Source organism: Panthera uncia, chromosome D2, assembly GCF_023721935.1.
Source record: "Panthera uncia isolate 11264 chromosome D2, Puncia_PCG_1.0, whole genome shotgun sequence".
NCBI lineage: Eukaryota > Metazoa > Chordata > Mammalia > Carnivora > Felidae > Panthera > Panthera uncia.
The window spans coordinates 53,698,043-53,724,010 of NC_064818.1; the positions used below are offsets into that span (position 1 = coordinate 53,698,043).

General features: G+C 42.3%; 1 protein-coding gene across 1 annotated transcript in view; it reads right to left on the minus strand.

Annotated features, from left to right (window-relative positions):
- The window catches only part of TLL2 (tolloid like 2), a 122,211-nt gene that overhangs the window by 40,878 nt on the left and 55,365 nt on the right, over positions 1 to 25,968 (minus strand). The window contains exons 4-7 of the mRNA XM_049646453.1: positions 13,511 to 13,666; positions 10,629 to 10,746; positions 6,150 to 6,328; positions 5,037 to 5,142 (exon numbers count right to left, since the gene is read on the minus strand). Of these exons, the coding sequence (XP_049502410.1) occupies positions 5,037 to 5,142; positions 6,150 to 6,328; positions 10,629 to 10,746; positions 13,511 to 13,666 (559 nt within the window). The remainder of the gene's footprint in view (positions 1 to 5,036; positions 5,143 to 6,149; positions 6,329 to 10,628; positions 10,747 to 13,510; positions 13,667 to 25,968) is intronic.

Sequence of the window (25,968 nt, forward strand, 5' to 3'; positions counted from 1 at the left end):
GTAATTTACACCCAAGGGAAATGCGACAATGCATGTTACCTAGTTATTAGCTGCACTGTCCCTTCTCCTCCCTCTCACTTTCTCTCTAAAACATTTCCTTTCCCCTCAATTCTGCACTACTTTGGAAAATATATATTATTCTTATATCTTGCTGGTGGCATGTGTTACTATCTTTCTGGTTTTACATATATGTTTTCTAAATCAGACTTCAAACCCACTTTCTTTCCAACATAAGCAAGCAAGAGCCTAGATCATCTGCCGATTTCCTTTTAAGTATCCCCATCCCCAACCTTTAACCACCTGGCCTGTCTTTCTCGATTTCCCATTGCCTTATCTCTGGGTCCAGAGCCTTCTAGAGAAACTTTAGGGGAATCCTCGTTTTCCCTCACTGACTTTGCCAAGTTTTAAACTACAAGTAATGACTCTACATAAAATTCTAAATCCAATCACCTACTAGATCTAAAAGGGGGCACTTCTGCCCTATAATAAAATGGGTCCATTTGTAATTTTTTTCTTGATTCCCCTGAAGGAAAGAAATTTTCCTGCACAAAATGCAAAGCTCACCACCATCCCTTAGCAACCCAGGCCAACCAACCTTGCTGAAGACCACTGCATATAGGTGACTCTGCCAGTGTGGAGAACGTGTGCTCTCACTGAGCGTTCACAGGACCTTCTTATGTGCCAGGACCAGGCCTGAGCACTTTACATGCACCATCTCATTTTGTCCTTGTAACACCCTAGGCCAGTGCAATTATTAGGGTCTCCTCCCCACCGGTGAGAAAAAGCCTGCAGAGCTTAAGTGATTCTCCCAGAGTACAGAGCTAGTAATGGAGAGCCAGCCCTGGAACCCAGGCAGGCCAGAAGCCCATCTCCCGGCATCCTCCTCCTTCCAGCCAGTGTTCTCACTGCCCAAGGAACAATAGGCTTTAATGTGTGCTAGATAAATGATAGAGTTAGGAATGTGAGAGACTTCAAAAACTGAAACAGCAGGAACAACATCAGCCCACACTCAGATAGCTCTTTGGGGCTGGGACGCCCTCCTTGACATGTCCCTGAGCTGCCAGCAAGACGGAAGGCTCTGGAAAATATTTACTACAAGAGGCCTCCCCCGCATGAACCGCTGCAGTGACATCCCTCTTTTATGTAGGACAACTCTTAGCCCTGACACTCTGCTAAACTAAGAAAAGGTTTGGCAGATGCTTTAGGGAATAAAGCTGTCAGCTCTGAGCTCTCCAAAGATGCCCCTGTACCACAGATCTCTCTCCCCAGCTCCTGGACCCTTGCCCAACGAAACCTCCAAACACATCACTCTCCGCAGCCGAGGTCCAACCAAGGGGGAGAGGGAGGGACTGCAATAAACCAGAAAATAAAGTGGGAAGGAGTCAGATCAATTGTAAAGATACACAAAGATTGGGTTTCCCATCAGCTGGAAGAGTAGTTGCCTCCAGATGAGCAAATGTTCTATAAGCCATTTTCTGCTCTTTTTCAAACTCAAAGACGATGCACAGGCTGGCTCCAGGGGATATGTGGCCAGGAGCAATGATGTGGATTTAAGGACTGGGAAACTTGACAAAAAGTGGGCCAGGAAAGACCATTAGTAAGGATGCCACTGTTAAATGTCCCACTGAACAAAGTAGTTTCCTGAAAATCCATGCAGAAAGTTGACAGAAAAGACGATAAAGGTATCCACTTGCTACAAAATAGCTTTGCCAACATCGTTGTGAACCCTGAGGCAGGGGTGAGAAGATAGCTGTGGTAGATTGTTAAAATAATGGGAGGCACCTCCTAATGTCCATAGCCTTCACCTTGTACCTTGCTCCGACCACTGAAATGTGACAGAAGTGATGTCCTGCAAGTTCTAGAACCTGGGTCTTAAGAGTCTTGTGGCCTCCCAGCTGGTCTTTTAGGAGCTCTGAGTTCCAGTGCAGTGAGGAGCCCTGTCCAGCCTGCCAGAAGTTGAAAGGCCACAGGGAGGAACACCGGGGGGGCCCCAGTGCACAGGCAGCACAATGGCCAGACATGGCACTGGCCATCCTGGACTTCTCAGCCCAGTCACTTTGTCAAATGACTACTGCTGTGGAAATGATCCCAGGCAAAACCAGAGAAGAATGAGCCAGAGTGACCCACAATGTCACAAAAAATAAATTGCTGTTATAAGCCATGACATTTGGGGGTAGACTCTTCTGAGGCAATAGATGACATCATGGTAGCAGAAGGAGAAGTCTGCCTCCCTTCCAAGCCTTCATGGGAGCTGCTGTGCTTCTACCTAGCCGCCGATCACACCCATGTGCTGCCCCTCGCCAATCTCCCTCTGAGGGCTTCTGGGTACTCTTGGTGGGGAACTATCATTTCATGGGTTTGGTCCATGGGCTTCTACTGGTCAATGCTGATAAACTGCTCCACAATGACAACAGTGTTGTTGATGGTTATCTCTTTGAGGGGTGACAGGGATGGCATTATGAGCTAGAGATCACATGAAAAAAAAAAGATTTTTCTTAAAAGAAAAACAAGAAAAGAAATGCTGGTCCCAGAAGACACTGCATTCTTGCCTTGGCCTTTAATAACTGGCACATGGCAGGCACCAATAAGACAGTGCAGTTCCTATAGCCCATTGGAAGTAATTCATCCCCAACCCCCCCTGAACAGGAGACGCCTGTAGATTCTCCTTATGAAGTGACCACCACATTTGTGGATATGTGGACAGAAATGCAATGACGATAATGGAAATTTCTTCCCTCACCGAGTCCAGCATTGCAGATCTCCCTGTCTCCTTTGATCCACCCATTAATTTTTTCACTTAAGAAATATTTATTGAATATCTACTCTGTGCTAGGCTCCGTGGTAGGTGCTGGAGACGAGAGAAGAGGATGCCCTCAAAGATCTCAGTCTAGTGAGCCAGAGGGGGATGTAACAGGTACATAGGATTAGATTAATTTATAAGAATAATTAATAGACAACTTATAAAGCAATATGAAGAGTCATGACAGCTATGGAAACAAGACCCAAAGTACAACCTTCTCACTTGGGCCAACTTGACAGTGATTCTCTACAAAATCAATACTTTGTCTCTACTCAGCAGCCTGCCATCTCTGGGGCTGATGTACTGTGGCCCAGATTTTCCTACACCATTTCCCAAACCCTCAAGACAGCCCAGCCCCCACACCCAAGCATCCCTGCTCTGACCTTTCATGGTGGGCTGTCATCCTGCCCACCCATTGTCTCTTCGACTCCCCCAACAAACCCCCAGAGTAGGTCCTTCGAAGTCTCCTTTCCCAACATGGAAGAGGAAGCCTCAAATGTCCACATGGCAATGAATGCAAACATCTGTCAGTGCCTTGCCCACCTGCACTGATTAAGAAATTACAACAGGAAATGTTTGAGCTGGAAGGGGCTCAAAGAACATTTAGTCCAACCCTCCTATGAGGAAACCGATGCCCAAGGACGTGGAGATTTGACCCAGCACAAAGCTATCCCTAACTACTGTCTATAACTCCCTCAATAGCACAGTGCATGAGAGCATGAGGCCTGGAACCTAGTCTTTGACTCTCAGTCCAGTGGTCTCTTCATTTCATGGTGCATCTCATATCCTCTGACAAGGAGCCAGGAGAAGAGTAATGAAAACAGGGTCAGTCACTCCCATGCCAGTTGTTCAAAGATGCTGACGTTGACAAAACTCTACCTATTAGAGCTCTGGAGAGATTCCCCCTGGGTGCAGGATGGTGACCATAACTAAATCAGCTGTGTGGCCAGAGGGACAGCACCACCTTCCCGCTACAACTGGGAACATGGGATGCTGAGGTTTGGATACTCTCTCCCACAGTTCCATGACTTCATCAACAGCATGCTTTCAGCAGGCTTACCCAAGAGCCAATGAGCCCTGGGTACACTCCCAAGAGCTGTGTGTCTCCTGAAGGAATGGTTTCTTTTGATCTTTATGGACATGGCGACTCATGAAATGGATTGTTTCCTTCCTTGCAATAACTGCTAAGAAGCACAGGGCAGGATTTGCTGCCAGTGTGACCAAAGTGTGCATGACTTTCTGGCATATATTCTGAACAGGCAATTGATTCCAAGCTTCCATGCAGCTATCTACCCTTATTTTCCCCTCCCCCATCCTCAAGTTTCCTCATTTACTTGTTTCTTGTCCTGTGTACGTTCTGGAAACCCAATCGAACCTTTTGTTTTTGAGTAATTAAATAGATAAATAGAAAGCAAACAAGCTGGTTTTAAGACGAAACTGAGAAAAAAGTGGCGAGTGAGAGAACATATGCCTTGTATCTCCTCTAACTCAAGAGTGGAAACACCTACAAAACTGGGATTCGTTGGGGGACACTTCTATATACAAAACACGCATATGGTCTAAAAGCAAGGGAAATATTGGAAATACTTCACACCCAGTCCAGCACAGCAATAACTCATCAAAACAGATCCTACCGATGCCGACTGTAAATCACTGGCCCCAGCCATACTTGGGTACACCAGCTCCCATCAAGTGTGACCAGCAGGCGGGAAACCTGGACCTTTGTTCTCACTCTGACCCCAGCTACCTGTGTGCCCTCGAGCTGGCTGGAGCCTCATTTTCTTCACCTCTAAAATGAATCCACGATTTACAACTCCCCCAGCTCTCATATGGTCTAGCTTTCAATAAACCACACCTCTTTAAGGGAACTGGTTAGCACCACCAGGCTTACATCAAGGACGTGCTTTGGAAGACTCCCCCACCCACTGGAAATTTTACACAGAGCCCCTAAGTTATTATCCCGGCCAACCTCTAGATAATTTCCCCTTTCCAGTTTGCTGCTTGTGACATTAGGGCATGATGGAACACCAGCTTCACAATGGGATTCAATCTTATTAGCGGGAACCTGATTAGATTATATTTCACTGCAGCCCAGAGGCCACTGTATTTCAAGGACAGACAGGCCAACTGTGCTAAGAGCATGCAGAGACCCACTCTCTGCAGACCTCCAGGAATCCGACCCGAGCCTGCGGCAGGCACAGTAAAACACAGATGAGGCATAAGCATAGATTCCGACCTTGAGAAGGTGTTCCGGGCGTAGTGCATGATGCTGTCAAAGTCGTACGTTTCTCCCAGAGAGCTCACTTCCCCAGCTTCCATTTTTAAGAAATTATACTCCTGACCTGTGACACAACACTCTGTTAAGGCCTTTGAAAACCAAGGCAGGTACCTGAAAGGAGGCAGAGGGGGGAGAAGGAGGGCCCATAGCAACTTCTGAGAGCTCTGTTAGCCCAAATAACAGGGTTGTGGTCGTTCTCATTGTTTTTAACAGACTGGAAATTTGAAACTTCAAACAGCCCTGTTCTTCCAACCCACCACCCAACCCCTCCCCAAGTGCCCCTGGAAACTCTTATACTAAGTTTGTAGGCAGGTTCGATATTAATCTGATTGTTCAAAAACTTAGAAAAAAAAATCTCTGATCTTGCTACTAAAGAACAAAAGAAAAATCAAAGAGTTAAGTTCAATCCCAAATAGTTCACAATTCAGACCCTTGAAAGCATTTTAAGGCAAACATATTATTCAACCAGCTACTTTCATGTTCAACATAGACTTCTATATAAAATTATTTAATATAAGAAGTGGGGTGTTTTGTTTGTTTGTTTGTTTGTTTTTTTTGTTTTGTTTTGTTTTTAGTCTAGACACTAGACCTGCCTTGGGGCAGAACATTTCCAGGCCAAAATACTACTTTTACATGTATTTGTGTCCTAATTGTATTTCAGTTTCAAAAGGATGTGTTGCTGAAGTCAGCAAAAGTGACTCTTATAAAAGCAACCAGGAGAACTCTTTTTTTTTTTTTTTTTTGGCTTCTCAGCCTTGATCCTGCAACAGTTACTCTGGTCCATTCTGTTCCTTTTAGGAAATGGAGTTGGATTTCATTGTCCTTTTACAACATGAAAAGTCATTTGGTTTCTGCCGTAACCCACAAGCTATGGCAGATGACCTCCCAGGAAGGCCCACAAATAACAGTGGCAGTGCTAGCAACAAATGTCTGCACAGTAGGGCTGCTGCCTCCTTACTTAACAAATGAGCATTCGTCGGGTCCCTGAAACCCCTCTCCTTTAACCCTGCCTGACCCAGGGGATGCCACCTTCCTGGCCAGTGGCTTCCAGACTCGATACTGGCTCCTTACCTGGCTGGATGTTCTCTCTGATGATGGTGACATGCTGGTCTCTGTCGGGCCGAGTGTGTTCATGCCAGAACCCAACCACATGGCCCAACTCATGTGCCACAATGCCAAACTTGTCACAGTTTTTCCCAATGGATATGGCCTGCGGGCCTCCTCCTCGACGCCCAACATAGGAACAACAGCTGGACAGTGGCAGAAATACCCAGGTCAGCCGCTCAGAGAATAGGAAGAGTCTAATGCCCTCCCCCATGCATGTGATTGTGTGTGTGCGTGCACATGTGTGTGTGTGTGCGTGCACACACATGCACGCACGCGCACACACACGCTAATCTAAAAGAAATAGATATTCAGAGCTGAAAGCACGTTCATTTTCCAAGCTACCTCCCAATACAGAAATTCCCTCCAAAAATTGTTCTCCTTTTTGGTGGTCACGGATCCACTTGAGAACCCAAAGAAGATAAGGTTTCTCTTCTTGGAATAAAGCCCATACCCTCCCCAACCCTGCACCCCCAAGTCTCTCCTGCATCATCTCTGATGACGAAGAAAGGAGTCAGCTGAGTTTCTGTAAAGCATGGTACCCTTATCAGAGAAGCCTTAGAAATGACTCCCCTTCTGGGCAAAATTGCTTTTTCAAGTAACATTTATTCCTAACATATTATTATATGTTATTCCTAATATAGAAAGGTATAAGAAAAGAAATAAACATGGCCCACAACCCCACCACCTCTATCACCCAGCTAACCTCTATCAAACATTAAAAGAAATATGTGTTCTGGGGCGCCCGGGTGGCTCAGTCAGTTAAGTATCTGACTATTGATTTAGGCAAAGGTCACGATCTCATGGTTCGTGGGTTCGAGCCCCACGTTGGTCTCTAGGCTGACAGTGAGGAGCCTGCTTGGGATTCTGTCTCTCCCTTTCTCTCTGCCCCTACCCTGCTTGTGTGCTCTGTCTCTCTAAAAAGTAAATAAACATTTTTTAAAAGTATGTGTTCAAAAGAGTCAAGTATTAAGTCTCTCACCCCCATCTCTAATCTCTTCATCCAAAAATAACCATTGTTAACAGTTTCTTGGATATCCTTCAGAAAAATTAGATACGTATACTTTTTATTATAAAATGCACTATGTACATCATCCTTAATTTTTACCTTTTTTCCTCCTTAATGTAGAGATCTTTTTATAACAATGCATACAGACTTCCTTCATTCTTTTCAAAGCAACAAAGTACTAAATTTTCTTTAATCTGACTCCTATTAATGTACATTTGGGCTGATTCCAATTTTTATTAGTTAAACAAAGCCTTATGGGAGAGGAAGACAAAACAAACAAATAACAACAAGCAAAACAAATAAATGGTTGGACTCCTGTTTGTAGCATTGGGATTGAGAGATAAACGGGTTCACACATTTGAGATTTGATAGATACTATCAAACTGCAATCCCCAAATGTTGGGTCTACTTATATGCCCACTAATGATATATTTAAAAGCCCTATTTCCACACAACCTGGCCAACACTGGCTTTACCAGATTCTTTTTGTCAGTTGGATAGGTGAAAAATGGTATTTCAGTGTATCAAGATTGGATAGTTTTCCATGTTTTCTATGACATTTGTATTTTTTTTCTTGTGAGCTATGTGATCACCTCTTTTCCCCATCTTCTTTTGGGCTGTCCATCTTTTTACGAATGATATATAAGGACCTTTTGTGAATTAAGGAAACAAGTCTTTTGATTGTCAAATGTATTGCAAATATTTTTCTCACTATTTCTCAGTTTGCTTTTTTGTTTATGTATTGTCTTGGTTTTGTCTACACCACATATAATTTTTAAATTTCAATGTATGGAATGTCTTCACTTTCCTACATCCTGTTGGGAAAGGCCATCTACCTGCCAGGATCATAAATAAAATCCACTCTTGCTTCTCTCATAATAAAATAATAAAATTTTCAAAATAATTTTTAAATCTCTTTTCATTTCTTTATTTTTCCTTTTAAAAATGTTTACTATATTTGATCCGGCTAGAATCATTTTGATGTAAGAAGTGAGGTAGGAATCCAGCTTTATTTTTTTCACAACAAGCTGTCCATCTCAGTATTAAAATATCCCAAATGACTAATCCAGCTCTCACTCATTTAAGATGCTACCTAAATTCATGTATAGGCATATGCACTTTAAACCCTTTTGTTCCGTTCCAAATGGTTTTAATTATTACTAACTTCATTTGCATTTTAAATCCTAGATGTTTGAACAGACCATCAGACCACTCCCCATAATCCCCTCTGTACCTCCATCCCCCTGTCCCTGTGTCCTTTCTCTCTCTCTCTATGCCTCTCTCTATATATCCCTCTATTTTTCTCTTTCTTCTTATTCTCTCTCTCTCTCTCTCTATATATATATATATATATCCCTCTCTCTGCCTCAGTCTCTCTCTCCCTCTCTCTGTCTCTGTCTCTCTCCTTCTCTGTTGGTTATTTCTACATGGTTGTTCCTCCAGATAAACTCTAGTGTCATTTAAGTTGTCGAAATATATATACACATATGCCCACATATACATAAATGTAGATGTCTGAATCCAAATGGCATGCTTTTATAGGTTATTTTAGGGAGTTCTGCATCTTTACAATGTTGAATATTCCCATACCAGGAAGTGGTATGCATTTCCATTTTTACTTTTTTTTTAAGTGTCCTTAGAGTTTTAGCATTTTCTTCTTACAGGTCTGGAGCATTCTTGCATTTTTATTAGGTTTATTCTTAGAGATATTATTTATTATGTCTCTATTAAAGTGATATTTTTCCTATTACAGAAGTGTATCAGATTGTTTCATTATAAGGAAAAGTAATTTTTTGTTTACTACTTTTGTAATGAGTCACCTTAATAGGGTCTCCTTTTGTTTCTAGTAGTTTCTCAATTGCTTTTCTGGGTTTTTAGACACGGTCATATTAACTTCAAACAATGCAAACATTGCCTTGTTCCTGCTGATACCTGTCATATGTATTTCCCTCTCTTATTTAACTATATTAGCTAGTATTTCCCAAAATACGCAGAATAATTGTGGTGATCATGAACACCTTTGCCTTGTTCCTGATTCTAACAGAAATGCTTCTAGAATTATCAGTTTAATTCAATGTGGGCTCTTGGGATACACACACACACACGCGCGCACACAGACACACAGGTTTAGCCATAGCTCTTTAATTTAGAATTGCAGGGCTTTTATTATCTCGACATCTTATAACATCAATCCTGAATTCTTTATGATCTAAGAGTTGTAAACAAAAAATAGAGCTTTTCATTTACTAGGTAATGCAGGCGTGTTCATTCTACTTTTTGTTATTATGTCTAGTTTCATTGCTCTGTAATCAGAGCCTATTTTAACGCTGTTTCTGCCTTTGAGAATTCACTGAGGTGTTATTAATGTTTAATAGATGGACAATGTCTATAAATGTTCAACATGCACTTACAAAGAAAAGATGTGTTATCAGATTGCCGAATCTGATAGACCCATAAGATCAACTCTTAATTACATTTTTCCAGTCCTCAACAGATCTCTACTTATTTTTTGGTCAACTTGACATTGATCTACTTGAGTTGACAGAAATGAAATAAAGTCGCCTGCTGCTGGTGTTTCTGTCAATTTCCCCTTGCATTCCCTGGGGCTTGCTTTATGACTCTTAATGCTATGCTATTTGGTGCATAAAGATTTATGACAGTTATATTCTCACTGTAGCTTGTACTCTTTCTCATTATAAAGTGCCTCACCTTTTTTTTAAAACACTTTCTGACTTTAAAAACAAAACAAAACAGGAATGAAACAAAAAAGGCCTTGTCTATAACTAAAATTATGATCCCAATGTTCTTTTTGTTAGCATTTGCCTGTATGCCTTCTTTCCTTTTACATGTAAACCTTTCTGGGTCATTTTTCTAGTAGTCATTTCATGCATACGCCATGTAGTTGGGTTTAAGTATTTGAACCAGAACGGGAAACTTTTTCTTCCAGTGAGAGAGTATATCACACTTACATTTATTGGCATAACAGATAAGTTTAATCAAAATCCAGTCATCTTATTGTGTGTTGTGTTTTCTGGAGGAAGTCTGTAAGCCCACGGAGCCCATAAAATTACCCACAGAGTTTTGCATAAATGTATACCTGTCATGAGGAAGCCCATAGCTTCATCAGGTTCTCAGTAGGATTGCTGACCTCAAATTGGTTCAGAACCACTGCTCCATACAAAACACCCCCAATTCCTTCGATTGCTCCCATGACAGGAGATCCAGACCCCTTGTCTTCCTAGAGTCTTCTTCTTGACCTACCTACTTTGTCACCGGATTGTGAGTTCATTGATGGCAAGGGGAGTTTCTGACAAACCCTAGATTGCTACTTATTACAGCTCCTTGGAACGATTTGGTTGTACAGAGAAAACTCAAGACTCACAAGCCATCTGTCTGCCTCTGATTCCTCTGAGACGGCCTTGCTTTCACTTACTTACCCACACGTTCTGTAACTGAACACAATAAAGCTCTCTTCATCAGTCCTTTCTATGAAGGTCACACAGGTGTGCTTCTCCCAGTGTCTCATAGCCTGCTTAAAAATGGCCCTCTGGCTTCCTGAAATGACAGGGCAAGGCTCATCACTTCACTGATAGGTCCATGCCTTCCTTCGATGCTGTAAGGCGTGCTGACTTACAACACTCGTTCCAATGATCAAAAAAACTTGTTGGGGTGACACAGGATAGAAATGCACTAGGAATAAGGATTGCTCTTGCTAAAGATATAACTTTCCTGAATCACCAGAACTCAGTAAGGGCTTATGGATTGGAAAAGAGAGTAAAAATAGATGGTCAGAATATCCCAAGCTCCCCAACTTGTCCTGTGAAGGGAAAGTACTTAATTAAGCTTTAGAAAAATCTTACTCGGGTTTATTCAATTTGGAAATTTTAGGCTTTTGAAGGAGCTCACCAGTACTGCATTCTGCAGCCTCTTTTTATTTTATATCTATAGGAGTGTATGTCCATATGCTCTAAAAAGTTTATTTTCATGTACATTCATGCTACTTTTGCATGGGCGTGCAGTGTCTTCTGGTGGATCCTTGCGCCTCATTTTCTACAAAGCCTTTGAAAACAGATGGATTTCATACTTTCTCTGAACATGTCCTCATAGTTCCTTGAACGGAAATGCGTTGAAAAGTAGAACAATAAGTAAATTGTCTGGGAGCAACAACAAAGTAGCTGTAAACTGTGGCTGATAGTTACTTGCCGTCGGTAAGTATTCTTTTAAAAAAATCTGTCAGCCTGAGATAAAGAAGACTATTTTGATTTTGCTAGAAACAATGAGAAGGATCTAGAAAAAAATAGTGGTTTGGAGAGTACAAATGATGATTAGGGGTGGGTTCTGAGTTCTAGAGTGACCTTGTTGCCAAAAGCAAACAAACAAAGCACTGGGGAGGCTCCCGTCATAGCCTGGAAGACATGGGGGTGGGGGTCAAATTGTTGTCCCCCAAAGCACACATATAGAATAAAGAGTCACCTAGCTGTCCATTTTTTTTTTTACATCTTGACACTTTTAGTTCAAATTGTTTATATAGCTCAAGCACTCACCAAAATAGCAATCCCACTAATTACAGAATAACAAAAACCACCACATAAAGAAAATTCTCTTTATAAAATTAGCTGATTTTGATGAAGGTTATATACATCTTTGGTCAGAAAAGCACACCAGCTCTGAAAGAACACAGGTAAGCACCAGAGACCAAAGGTGAGTAGCTGGTCAAAATTCCAACATTCAAATCCATTAGGCATGCTCCTTTTCTCCCAGTAGGACTGGGAGCTCCTGGAGGTAAAGTCTTGGCCTTTTTGTCACCAGCACCTACTTAAGTATCCGGCAAGCATCCTGGGTTACTGTCTCATGAGTGACGCTGCCAGGAGAGAGGAGGGGTGGCCCGGAGGCACTCCGTGCTCTCTGCCAGCTCCCAGGTCCCTGTCATCTACGTCTTCACCGTGCCTTTACCCATCAGTGGTTTTCAGTGGCTCTGGGACAGCTGCCTCATCAACAGCCTCCCCCAGAAGCCACAGAACCGCAGAGAGGAGGCTGACTTGTAGGTGCTGGCAGAATCGAGAGCCTGGAAGAGGCAGCTCCGTGTGGCTTTCCACTCAGGCATTTGACTAATACTGGCCACAGGCCTGCTATGGGCATAACTGTTGAATGTCTACTACTGTTCTGTTCTAGGTGTTGCAGATACAGGAATGAAAGCAAGACAAAAAAAAAAAAAAAAAAAAAAAAGATCCCTGCTCCCACAACGATTGGGCAGAGACAAAAAACAGGCAAACAAAATAAAAGTCAAAGCATTTCAGGTAATGGGAAGTACTACAAAGACTAGAAAGTGGGGTGCTGAGAGTGAGTGGCTCGTGGGAGTATTGGGGGTATCAGGGAGGCAAAGAAGGCTTTTGGGGGGACATGCCATCTGATCTGAGGTGGCGGTGATAAGAGGAAACCATGAGAAGGTCTGGGGAAAGAATGTTCTAGGCAAACAGGGCAAGTGCAGGTGTGCTAGGGCAGCCATGAAATGGGCATGTTCCAGAAAGGAAAGGTGCCTGTGAGGCCAGCACACAGGGACTGGGGAGAAGAGAGGAGGAACAGGGTAGGACACCGGGTGGGACAGGGGGCAAGGGCTGCCTGGAGGAGGGCCTTGGAGGCCATGGTCAAGAGTTTCAGCTTCATTTGTAGTGATGGGAAGCCACTGGCTGACATACATATTTTAAAGATAATGATACCAATAGCAAATATTACTATGTGCCAGGCACTATTCTAAGTGCTTTATCTAAATTAACTCATTTAATTCTCAAAACAACCCTATGGATTAGAAAATATTATCATCCCCATTTGCATAAGAGGGGACTGAGGCATGGAGGGGTTAAGTAACTTGCCCCAGGGTGTACTGTTGGCAGGTGCCACAGCCCAGCCAGGGTTGGCCACTCTGGTTACCGTGTGGAGTGCTGCAGGGGTGGGGGGAGGTCCAGACTTCTCATCCAGGCAGAACACAGGTAAGCCTTCCTGTGCAGCCGCTCACAGCTTCCTTCTGTCTGGAGGGCTTTGCTCACATACCCATTGTGCAACCTCTGCCTATATTTCAAGAGCAGGGCCCTATGTCACGCCCTGCACGAAGCCTTGGGGACCAGGTGACCACCTCTGAAGACACAGCCCTACCAGAGAGTGCAGCTTCCCCAGGCTTAGTGCACAATGGAGCATTAGCAGGTAGGACTGCTGTGGTCCCAGCGTTTGCTTCATTCCACCTGGACTCTTCCTGGGAGAACACCGTCAACCTAGGGAGACAGAGCACCCAGCCTCAAAGGAGGCCTCATCTGGGACCACTGACCAGTGAAGTTCCCTCCGATGACGTAGGGGATGACCCCTCCAGGCCATATCCTCTCTGCCCTCGAGGTTGTGGCTCTTCGGACACGTGGAGAAAAGGTCTCAGCTCTGGCATTTGAGGTCCCGGGGCTCTGTAGAAGCATAGCATTTTCCTGGCCATCTGCAAGAGAGGCATGCTGCCATTTACTTTGCCTTGAATTCCTTCTGTACATTATGATTAAGACTGTATTATTCATGAATCCATAAAAAGGGGTGTGTGAAGAACCTGTGTTCTACAGGGGGTATTTGGTCTGTTGAGGGTTTTGAACCCCTGGGTGTTAGTAAGGGTGCCAGGCCTCTGAGGGAAGCAGGTCTGGCTTGTTGGAAGCATTGAACAGGCCCTGTGGGGCAAAGGGCAGCCAGAGACCCTCAGACTCAAGCTGCCCGGACAAGGCATCCTTTGGGAAGGAGCCGAGTTAGGGGTGTGCTCTCTTCTTAGCACTGGGAACACCCGAGGAAACTATTGAACCAGTCCCCTGCCCTGATGAAATACTCATCAGTGTTGGAAAGTTTGAAAACGATTTGGCCAGTCTGACAAACAGAGTGAACCAGTCTGTGATGCTGGGAAAATAAGCTCTTTGCAAGATAACCCCCTGGAAAAAGCCTCAGAAAATCCCCAACTCCTCCCAGTCTCTTGGCACAGCTGGACCTTTCAGAGAGAAACGTGCAGAAGAAATGGAGAGTCTGTTAAGGTCCTGAGTCCAAGGTGTGGCTCCCGGAAATAGCAGAGATAGACAGGTGGGATAAAATCGCTCAAACCTATGGCAACCAAAGAGCTGACTCCACATTCATTTTCTTGGTCATTCAGACAATGTAACGTTTTGTTTTCAGGCTGCTTGCTCAGATTCCCTCATGATTCTCACTTGGAGCATTTGCTCTCTAGTTTCTGCATCGTTTCCCTAAAAATCAGCTTTTCATTTTGTTGGTCCCTTTCATTTTTTATTATTTCATTAATTTTACGTATTTTATTACTTCCTTCCATTTTCACTTATTTTATTCTGATATTTCCTTTCTATCTTCTTCTCTTTTTTAAAAACTGGAGATATCATCCACACACCCTAATAGACACTCTTTGAAGGTACACGACTTGGTGGTTTTTTGTATATTCACAAAGTCGTGCAACCATCACCACTGCAGAACTCTACCCTTTCACCGCAGCAAAAAGAAACCTACTAGCAGTCACTCCCCATTCCTACCCTCCCCCCAACACCCCGCCCAGTCCTTGGCAACCAGTAAATCCACTTTTTGTTTCTATGGATTTGCCTATTCTAGACATTGTACATAAATGGAATCATGCAGCATGTAGCATTTTGTGTCTGGCCTTCTTTCACTTAATAGGTTTTCAGGGTTCATCCGCGTTGTAGCATCGATCAGTCCCGCATTGTAACTTACGGCTGAATAATATTCTATTGCGTGGATATACCACATTTGTTTATCCGTTTCTCAGCGGGTGGGCATTTGGGTTGTTTCTACTTTTTGGCTATCACGAATAATGCTATTATGCACATTAATGTACACGTTTTTGTGTGGAAGTATGCTTTCAGTTCTTTTGGGTATATGCCAAACTCTGGAATTGTTGGGTCACACAGTAACTTTATATTTAACCCTTCGAAGAACTACCAGACTGCTTCCCCTCAGCAACATACCAGGGTTCCAGTGTTTCCACATACTTGTCAACGTTTGCTATTGTCAAGCTTGCTGATTTTAGCCATCCTAACGGGTGTGGTGTGGCGTCTCATTATGGCTTTGATGTGCGTTTCCCTAATGACTAATGATGCCGAACAGCTCTTCATGTTCTTATCAGTCGTTTGCATATCTCCTTTGAAGAAAAGTCTTTTCAAATCCTGTGTCTATGTCTTAATTGGATTGTCTTTTTACTGTGTTATAATTATTCTTTATATATTCTGGATACCAGACCCTCATCGGACATATGATTGATAATTATTTTCTGTAGGTTGTCTTTTCACTTTTACAGTAGTGTCCTTTGAAGCATGAAAGTTTTAAATTTTGATGAAGTCCAAGGCATCCATATTTTTTCTTTTGTTTCTTATGCTTTTTGGGCCATATCTGAGAAATTACAGCCTAATCTAACCTCACTAAGATTCATATCTATGTTATATCTATTTACACCTACAGTTCTACAGTTTTGGTGCTTATATTTAAGTCTTTAATCATTTTGAGTTAATTTTTGTATATGGTCTGGGGTAAGGGTCCAATTTTATTCTTCTGCATGTGGATATCCAGTTTTTCTGGCACCATTTGTTGAAAAAATTAGTTTTTCCCCTACAGAACTGTCTTGGCACTCTCCTAACAAATCAGTTGATCATCCTTTTCTGGCTTCTTTAGGTCAGTGTTTGGCACATAATTTTCAATCCTTCTTACATTCTAATACTAACATTTTAAGGCTAAGATTTCTCTGAGTTCCCCTTTACCTGAATTCTATCATTTGACATGCACATTTCAATATCAGACATTGATATATTCTGTTAGCTCCATTTAGACTTTCTTCTTTGATCTTTGACTTATTTAGAAGTGTGACTTTTAACTTCTAAACATCTGTTTCTCTGTGGGTGTTATTAATCTCTAACATTACTTTGTGTTCTAAGAACCCATTCTCCAAGGCAGGGGCGGGGTGGGCAGCAAACTTTTTTCTGTAAAAGGCCAACAGTAAATATTTTAAGTTTTGTGGTTAATATATTCTCTGTTGCAACTATCCAGTTATGCCACTGTAGTGTGAAAGCAGCCATAGACAATATGTAAATGAATGAGTATGGCTCTGTTCCAATAGCAGTTTATTTGCAAAAACAGATGGCAGGCTGGATTTGGCCTCCTGGCCATAGATGACTAGTCCATGCTCCAAGGTATCAATTCTTTGGTATTTTGACTCTTCCTTTGTAGCCCAGTATGTGATTGATTTTTATAAATGTTCCATATGTCCTTGGGATAATGCGCATCAATTTCCATAATTGATAGTTAAGGGGTGCTACATATGTTGTTCACACATTCTGTTTACAAATATTTTGGCTCCTCGGTGTATCAGTTACCAAGAAAAGTGCTTTAAGCATCCCTGACAACTAAGATTGTGAATTGTCATTTTCTCTTTTATTCTTAACTTCTGCTTTATATTGTTCAAGGCTACGCTTTTTTTTTTTTTTTAATGTTTATTTATTTTTGAGACAGAGAGAGACAGAGCATGAATGGGGGAGGGGCAGAGAGAGAGGGAGACGCAGAATCGGAAGCAGGCTCCAGGCTCTGAGCCATCAGCCCAGAGCCCGACGCGGGGCTCGAACTCACGAACCGTGAGATCGTGACCTGAGCTGAAGTCGGACGCTCAACCGACTGAGCCACCCAGGCGCCCCAAGGCTACGCTTTTTAATACAAGTAAAATATTGTTAAAGGCTCCTGGTGAATTATTTATTTCATCATTAATGACCCTCTTTATCTGTAATAATGTTCATCCATAACAAAGATTCTTTTGGCCGATATTGATATTACTGTATCAGTTTTATTTTGATTAGTGTTTGCCTCATATAGCTTTTCTCCACTCATTTATTTTTGATCTGTGTAATTATGCTTTTTTTTAAATGAGTCATTCACGTTATTCTGTGAATAAATTACATTTCCCACAACAAACAATAAAATAAATTTTGCAATGGTCATAATAGTGAGGTTCTATTTTTTTATTGTATATGAAATAGTTTTTATAAATTGAAACTTTTATTGAGATACTTGTAGATTCACATGCAGTTATAAGAAATAATAGAGACAGATTTTGTATATCCTGTGTAACTCCATTTCCACTGGTAGTAACATTTTATGAAACTACAGTACAGTATCACAACTCGAATATGGACATTAATGTAATCCACTGATCTCAGTCTGATTTCTCCAGCATCACATATAGTTGTGTGTGTGTGTGTGTGTGTGTGTAGTTGCACGGCATTTATCACATGTATAGGTTTGTGTATCCATCAAGATACTAAACAGCTGCATTACCCTAAGGATCCCTCATGTTGACATTGTATAATCTTATTTCCCTGCCCCTCTCCTATCATCCATCCCTAAACTCTCAACTCTAATCTATTCCCCATTTAGAAAATTTTGTCATTTGAAGAATATTATATAAGTGGAATTTTACGGTACATAACTTTGGGAATTGGCTTTTCTTGCTCAGCATAATTCTTTGGAGATTCATCTGAGTTGTTTTATGTATCAATAGTTTCCTTTTATTGCTGAGCAGTAGTCCATGGTATGCATGCACCACAGTTTGTTTAACCATGCACCTGGTAAAAAGCATCTGGGTGGTTTCTTGACATTACAAATAAAGCCATTATGAACATTCATATACAAGTGTTTGTGTGAAGATAAGTTTTTATTTCTCTGAGATAAATACCTAAGAGAGGAATTGTTGGGTTATATGGTGTGTGAGTTGATTTCTGGGTTCTCTATGTTGTTCCATTGATCTCGGTGTTTATCCCTCTGCTAATATGACATTGTCTTGCTTAGTGTAGTTATACAGTAAGCCTTAGAATCTGGTAGAGTGATTACTCCCATTTTTAGGCTTCTTTTCCATGATTGTTCTAGTTATGTTTTCATATAAATTTTATGTCTGCCCATATGGATTTTAGAACAAGTTTGTCTGTGTCTAAAAAAAACAAAAACCAACCCAAACCAACAAACAAAAACAAAAAACATGCTGGGATTTTGATAAGAATTACATTAAACCTGTAGATAATTTGGAGATAATTGGCATCTTTACCATATTCAGTCTTCCAACCCATGGACATAGTATGTCTCTCCATTTACGTAGGTCTTTCTTGGTTTCTTTCATCAGCCTTGTGTAATTTTAGTATACAGTCATTGTACATGTTTTTTGAAAGTGTATATCTAGGATGGAGTGCCTGGGTGGCTCAGTCAGTTAAGCATCTGACTCTTGATTTTGGCTCAGGTCATGGTCTCACGGTTTCGTGAGTTTGAGCCCCATGTCAGACTCTGTGCTGGCAGCACGAAGCTTGGTTAGGATTCTCTCTCTCCCTCCTTCTCTCTCTGCCTCTCCCCCACTCGCACTGTCTCTGTCTTTCTCAAGACAAATAAATAAAACTTTTAAAAAGTGTATATCTAGGTATTTCATTTTCTTTGAGTGCTTACAAATGGTATTGTGTTTTAAATTTTGATTTCTGCATGATTATTCTTAGTATATAGAAATGTAGGGGCACCTGGGTGGGTCAGTCAGTTAAGTGTCCGACTTCAGCTCAGGTCATGATCTCACTGCTTGTGAGTAGGAGCCCCGCATTGAGCTCTGTGCCGACAGCTCAGAGCCTGGAGCCTGCTTTGGATTTGTGTCTCTGTCTCTCTATGCCCCTCCCCCACTTGCTCGCTCGCGCGTGCGCGTGCGCGTGCTCGCTCTAAAAAAAAAATAAACATTAAAAAATATAAGCAATTTGGGGGTTTTGGCCTTGTGTCTGCCATCTTGCTAAATTTGCTTATTAGTTCTAGGATTTGTTTTTTGTTTTTTGTTTTTAGATTCCTTCGGATCTTCTACACGCACAAACGAGTCATTTGGAAATAGAAACAGTTTTATTTCTTCCTTTCCAATTTGCATGTCTTTAATTATTTTTCTTGCCTCACTGCAGTGTCTATAACTTCCAGAACTATGTTGAATAAGAGCATGAAAGCAGACATCCTTGCCTTGTTCCTGGTTTTAGAGGAAGTATTTAGTCTTTTACTTTAAGATATAAGCTGTAAGGTTTTGGCAGATGCTTTTTATCAAGTTAATTTCTCTCTATTCCTAACTTGCTGTGTTTTTATTGTAAATGTCAGATTTTGTTAAATGCTTTTTCTGTATTCGTTGATATGATCATGGGATTTTTCTTTTTTAGCTTGTTGATATGGTAAGGTTACATTGGTTGATTTTCAAATATTGAACCTTGCATGCCTGGATTAATTTCATTTGATTATGGTGTATAATTATTTTTTATACATTGATGGTTTTGATTTATTAATATTTTGTTGAGGATTTTTGCATATAAGTGTAATTAGATTTTAGTTATGTCTGTTATAAACATCAAATAGCTACATTTTTTTTCTTATTGCTCAATCTAAGAATCTCTCTTTTTTTTTTTTAATTTTTTTTTTTTTAACGTTTATTTATTTTTGAGACAGAGAGGCAGAGCATGAACAGGGGAGGGGCAGAGAGAGAGGGAGACACAGAATCCGAAGCAGGCTCTAGGCTCCGAGCTGTCAGCACAGAGCCCGACGCGGGGCTTGAACTCACAGACCGTGAGATCATGACCTGAGCCGAAGTCGGACGCTTAACCGACCGAGCCACCCAGGCGCCCCTAAGAATCTCTCTTTTAACAGGTGAATTAGACTTATTTTATAACTGATATACCTGGGCTGACTTCCTTCTCTCTGTGTGTGGTCACTATCTGCTATCTTTTTCTTTGCTTCTTTTTATTTCTCCTTTATTGCTTTTATAGGATTAAGATATTTTTCTATATTTACTTTTTATTTCCATTGTCTCCTTTCTATTTTAGTATTGACTTTTATTTTTAACATTCATACTGGACTTAACAAAGTACAAAGAATTAGTGAACTATAAGGTAGATCTGAAGAAATCAGAATCTCCATTTTCATTCTGAGAATACAAGGATCTTAAAGTATTTTAATTTGTAAACAGAACTTCCAATTTTTCATGTTATTGTTTACTTGCTTTTAAGACCCCAAATTAGTCACTATTACCAGTGATATGGTTGTTTGCAATGCAGATTTATATCTGCCTTCATATACACCATTTCTGTGCTTACTGCTACTTCTCACATCTCAAATCTTCCTCGTGGAAATGCATCTTTTATTATTCTCTCATGATGATCATACACTCTCTCAGTTTATTTTATCTTCAGTCTATTTCACCTTCAATCAATTTATTTTATCTGCACCCTGGAAACTAAGTTTAGCTGGGAAAGTACAGAATTCTAAGCTGAGAGATATTTTTCTTTCAGCACTTCAAAGATAGCATTCCAATGTCTTTTGGTCTTTATTGTTACCAACAGAAGGTATCCTTATAGTTTAATGGTCATTCCGTCACCTATCATTGTGCCTTAGGTAATCACAGGCAGCAATGTGGCAAGTGGAAGTTTGCTATTCATTTCCCATAGTGTCTTCAGTAAGTCTCTTAATTTTCTTCTGCTGCCAACTCTCCTGTGGAGAATGGGCAGAAATAATTCTCTATTTGGGACCAACACTAAGACATACCTATCTAGTAGCTTCCTAATCTGCCTGTTTTTTTCCCCCCTCCCTACTATAGTTTCAAATTCTTCTGTTGGTTCTTTAGACACGTTACATATACTTATTTAATCTCCTTCAGACTGTTCTATTATTTCTGTGTCATTGGGTACTAATTCACCAATTTATTATCTCTGCTGATTCTCCTTCATAGATTAACTCTTTGTGTATCTAATGTTTTTATTTAAAGTTCACTTTTAGGGGAGATCATTTCTATCTGAAGGAGCCCTCGATGCCATCAACTATGAATGTGACCCTATTTTTCATTTTTTCAGGGCTGTTGGGATTCCAGGGTCCTAGATCAATTTTTAAGTTAATTTCTATGTTTAGGGTTTCCATATTTAGGAAATGTAATTTGAGAACTTACACCTGTAGAGGGAACAGGCTTTCAGATTCAGTTGCTCATAGAAGATTTTTTTTTTCTTTTTTTTAGCCACACTTAGAGCCTAGGAAAGATAGCAAGATTTCTTACCACTCCTCTTAGCCACTGGGCAGAGTTTTCTATTCTCTCTCTCTTTTTTAGTGAATATGAAGCCCTTTGACAGTGCTCATTTTATGCAAGATCTTAGTATTCACTTTCTGCTTCACATGGGACCAAGCCCACATCTCCTTTATTTATAGGCCCCTTGTTCCCCAAATCCTAGCCCAGTTTGAATGCCCTCTGTGAAGTCTTACCACCATCTGAGGCTTAATTTTATGGGTTTGTGTTCCCTATTTCTTCTGATCATGGAAATTTCCCTTTCTGTCCTTTGATCTTAACTGTGTATCTTTTATTCAGGAGGGTGGAAAGGTTTACATACTATTTTTAGCAGTTCTGTATTTGTATAGGGGTTCCTACTAATTCAGTTAGTCATATAAACAAGAAGGTTGGCATATAATACATTTTTAAACCTAAAAATAATTGTTTTACTGGTAGAATTTCTAGATCAGAAGTCACACACTTGCAGCTCTTGGGATAAACCCATCCCGCAGATGTGCTTTGCTTGGCTTGGACACTCTTGGCCCACACTGTTTTTTGTTTTTTTTGTTTAATATCACTTCAGAAGCCAACTTTTAAAAATCAAGGGATTTCACATAAGAATACAGATTTTCATGAAAAACAGAAGGATGTGGCAACACTGGGTCCATGTCCCCTCATTTATAACCCACTCGAGTTCTGCAGTACCTGCTCACCATAGCCAAGACATGTTTTCCTGGTTGTCAGAACGTCTCCCCGCCTTTCTTTGGTCCCGTCTAGCCCACTTCACCCATTGACATTACCTGCGAGGCCTCTGCAGATACTCTAATCGGCTATCCCAACCCTCGACTACAAATCGCAGCTAAGTGCCTTCAAATTGAGTTGTCCCCACAGGCAGGAACTGTGGCTGGCTTGTCCACCACTCTATTCACACCCAGCACAGTGCCTGGTTGGTGGTAAACAGTCAGGTGCTTTTGTGTTTTGAATGAATGAATTGGATGAGTTATTCTAAAAATAAACAGCCCTACAGTCCAAACAATTCTGCGGCGGAAACCCCTCCAAAATGTCGGCAGCCCTAACGCCCTTAACGTTTAAATCCTGAGAATCATCGCGTCTTAAGTAATCACAGGCAGCGATGTAGCAAGTGGAAGTTTGTTATTCATTTCCCGTAGGGTTTTCAACAAGTCTCTTAATTTTCTTCTGCCGCCAAGTCTCCTTTGCAGAATGGGCAGAAATAGCTCTCTATTTGAGGGACCAGCACTAGGACATCCCATATTTCTCAGACAAGCTGTGCTATATATACATGTGACCTCGTATTGCTAGGGCCGGTATGCAGCCGAGTCAGCATGGGCAAATCTTAAGTGCACCTGGAAAGAGACTGGGGTGTAATTTCCAGAGATGGGTTATTGAATGACAGCATCCCCCCTCGGTCCAGTGAGAAATTTAATTTGCCGAGGACTCAACACAGGAAGCATTTGCCGATTAAAAATATGTCTAAACAGATGTTCTGCTTAGCCTGGAAGAAGGATCTTAATGCAACTGTCATTATTGGATTTTCTTGGATTACTACTATCTGGAATTGGAGTCCACATAGAAGGATGTAATTATTTATTATGGCCAAGAGTCCTACATTTGAAGAGAAGCTCAGGGGCATCTGAAAGGATTTAACACACTGGGGGTTGGGGTGGGCTGGGGGATAAAGTCCATTTAAATTATCTGGCTCTGGGAGTGGACCCTATTCTCTCTGAAAAAGCACAGCGGCCACAGCCATTCAATGTTCCATCTCCAGAAGAAGGCACAGGTGTGCCATAAACAGAACCAAGCCTGACCCAGCCTTCTCAAGAGAGGAACTAGGAATTTTCGATTTTTTAACTGGCCACCCCCACACTGGACGCAACCATCCCGACAGCCAAGCCATCTGCATAACCCCCACCCCAGGGTGATGGGCAAATTCATACCTTGCCTGGGAACCTTGGAAGACTAAAGAGTAGCCCCTCGGTGAAAGCAGAGACTGGATTATTCTGCATGATGGTTTTCAAACCTGGCTGCACGTGTGAATCAACTGGGAAGCTTTTTAAAAGTTCTGGTGTCTGCCCCCTGCCCTGAGGTGGCAACTCGGTCCAACTACAGTGGAGTCCAGGCATGTGAGATTTTAAAGCTCTTAGTTCAAAAGCACAGGGACGTTTGAGAACCACTGATATAGCCCAAAAGTTGAGAGCAGGGGGTTTTAAGTTGGGAGACTTAGGCTCAAGATAAATGCTGCCATTTGCTACTTGTGTGGCCTTGGATAAGCCACTCTTCCTTCCTTCTGAGTCTTGTTTCCTGCTGCATGGTGGTGTTGTGGGCACTGAACCAGGTAATGAATGTCAAATGCCTGCAGTCGTAAAGGCTCAGTGCGAGCTTCAGTAATCACTGTCAAGGTCTGCATTCGGGGACAGGCTAGAGAGAATGCCTACAGTTAGGTTCAGTGGCTACACCCAGATATACTGACATTAGTGACATTCAGGGGTCCGGGAGCTGAGTGGTGCTTTGCACCCACGTTTGTGGTCTCCAGTGCAAACAAGATTCCATTATTATTTCCTGCAACACAAAGCCCTTCGGAACCGTTACTGAAAGTGAAAGGTTCATTCTCTTTTATGAATATGGTTCTGGAAATCAGGCTCTATCAAAACAGTCACAGCTTCATTGGAGTAGCGGTTACACACTCCATTTCATTAATCCTATTAGCAGCCCCAAAATACATGCTGAGCTCTCATTGCCAGGGGAGGGAGACTCCTCGGACCAAACGGTCTGCCAGGGGGATGCTGAGTGAGCAATTCTCTGAGCCCCCCAGCCCTCCCCAGAGCTGGGAGCACAAATCCCTGCCGTCAGGGCTGAGGGGAGCCACATAATGCCAGGAAATAAACCTGCTGCTGAAGCCAGGGGGGCCGGGGCAGGGGGGCTTCCTCAGATCCTTTCTCCTGCTTGGGCGGTCTTTTTCTGGGGGTGGTGGGAGGGGGGCAGGCTGTGATTAAAGGGGAATCTGAGATTGACACAACTTATCTTCCATTCAAACAAAAACAAGGGGCACCCCAGGCTGGCGCCTGACAGAGCCCTGGAAAGATGGAGCTGACGGAGGGAAAGCTGGGGGGGACGGGCTAGAATAGCCTGCCTTCAGCTCACCTTTGAGGGTGACGAGGGTCTCTTTCCTCGTCAGGCTTGCCCTGGATGCTTAAAGACCTGCCCATCTGCTGCTGCAATACAGAATGGAGAAACTGGCCTAGCCTTGACATTATCCACTTCCAAAAGCCCAGGGTCATTGGAGGGTTTGTGGACTATGGATTTAGCCTATTTTAGGGGTATGAGGAGGGGTGGCTGGGGGAGTATTGTCACTGTCCGCCTTAAAAACCCCAAGAAGATTTCTTGTGCAGTGTGGGTACCATGCACAGGCCAACCTGCCAGAAACAGAATTTTAACAAACCGCAACAGCCTTATTCTTTCCGGTCTCCTTTAAATGTATTTCTGTGCAGCTGTTGAACAGCTGTGGAATCCCAGTCCAGAGGTGGATGATATACTTTAATGCTGGATAATATTATTCTTGGAGGTGGAGGTAGGGAGGAAAAAGTAGACGAGCTGCATTCAGTGAGCACCTCTTAAATTCCAGAACCTGGCTGTGCACTTTGCATAAATATTACCTCTAAGTCTCCCCAAACGTCGTATGTGGAGTTTGAATACTTATCTGAGGTCCTAGCTACTCAGTGGCTAAGCTGGGATGCAAACCCAAGTGCATCTGACTGTGGAAGTTTATTTGGTTGGGTCATTTTACACCAACAACCTAGTAAATACTAAGACCCCTGACAATGCCTGTTGCTGGTGGGCAGGTAAGATGCAGCGAGAGAAGGTAGGAGCTGGTCTCTGAATATGGCCACAGCTCTCATTCCTGTGAGCTCATGCTGTTTTTCACATTGAGGGGTGGAATCTATTTTCTTCTCCTTGAAGCTGGTTAGGCTTGTGTCGACCAATAGAATGTGGCAGAAGTGGCATTCTGGGTACTCTGAGTTCAGGCCTTAAGTGGACTGGCGGCTTCTGCTTCTTCCCCCTGGGAAGCCAGCCGCCATACTGTAAGAAAAATCTCAGGTTAGACAACTAAACGAAAGTCCATGTGGAGAGAAGAGCCACGTGGAGGCACATGTGACTATAGCTTTTTTGGACCTTCCATCCGGGCCCAGCCCAGCTGCTAGAGGAATGCAGTTGGGTGAGTGACCCGGCTGATGTCAGCTAAGGAAACATCCCACTGAGCCCAGTCAACCCACAGAATCGCGAAAGATAGCAAACCACTGTTTGAAGTCACAAAGTTTGGGCGTGGTTTTATGCAACGATAAATCACTACGGAAGGAAAAATTAGGTGTGGCGTCTATGTTACTGCAGGGATAGCAACCCCCTCGAGTTGCATCCTCACACCCTCCGCTCAATTGTTAGCGCTAAGTGCTGGGTTTCTGTGGCCAAAATGAAGTGCCACTAAGATTACCAGATGTCTGGAGAGTCTGAGAAAGCACAAGTCAAAATACTTAGAAAAAGCAAAGCAGGAAACCACAGATTTTTAAAGGGAGCCCCGCACATGGTCCCAGAAGTAAATATCCTGTGAGATACAGAAACAAATGCACATTTGTCACATGGTCGGGGTGGGGGGAGGCGGGGCACCT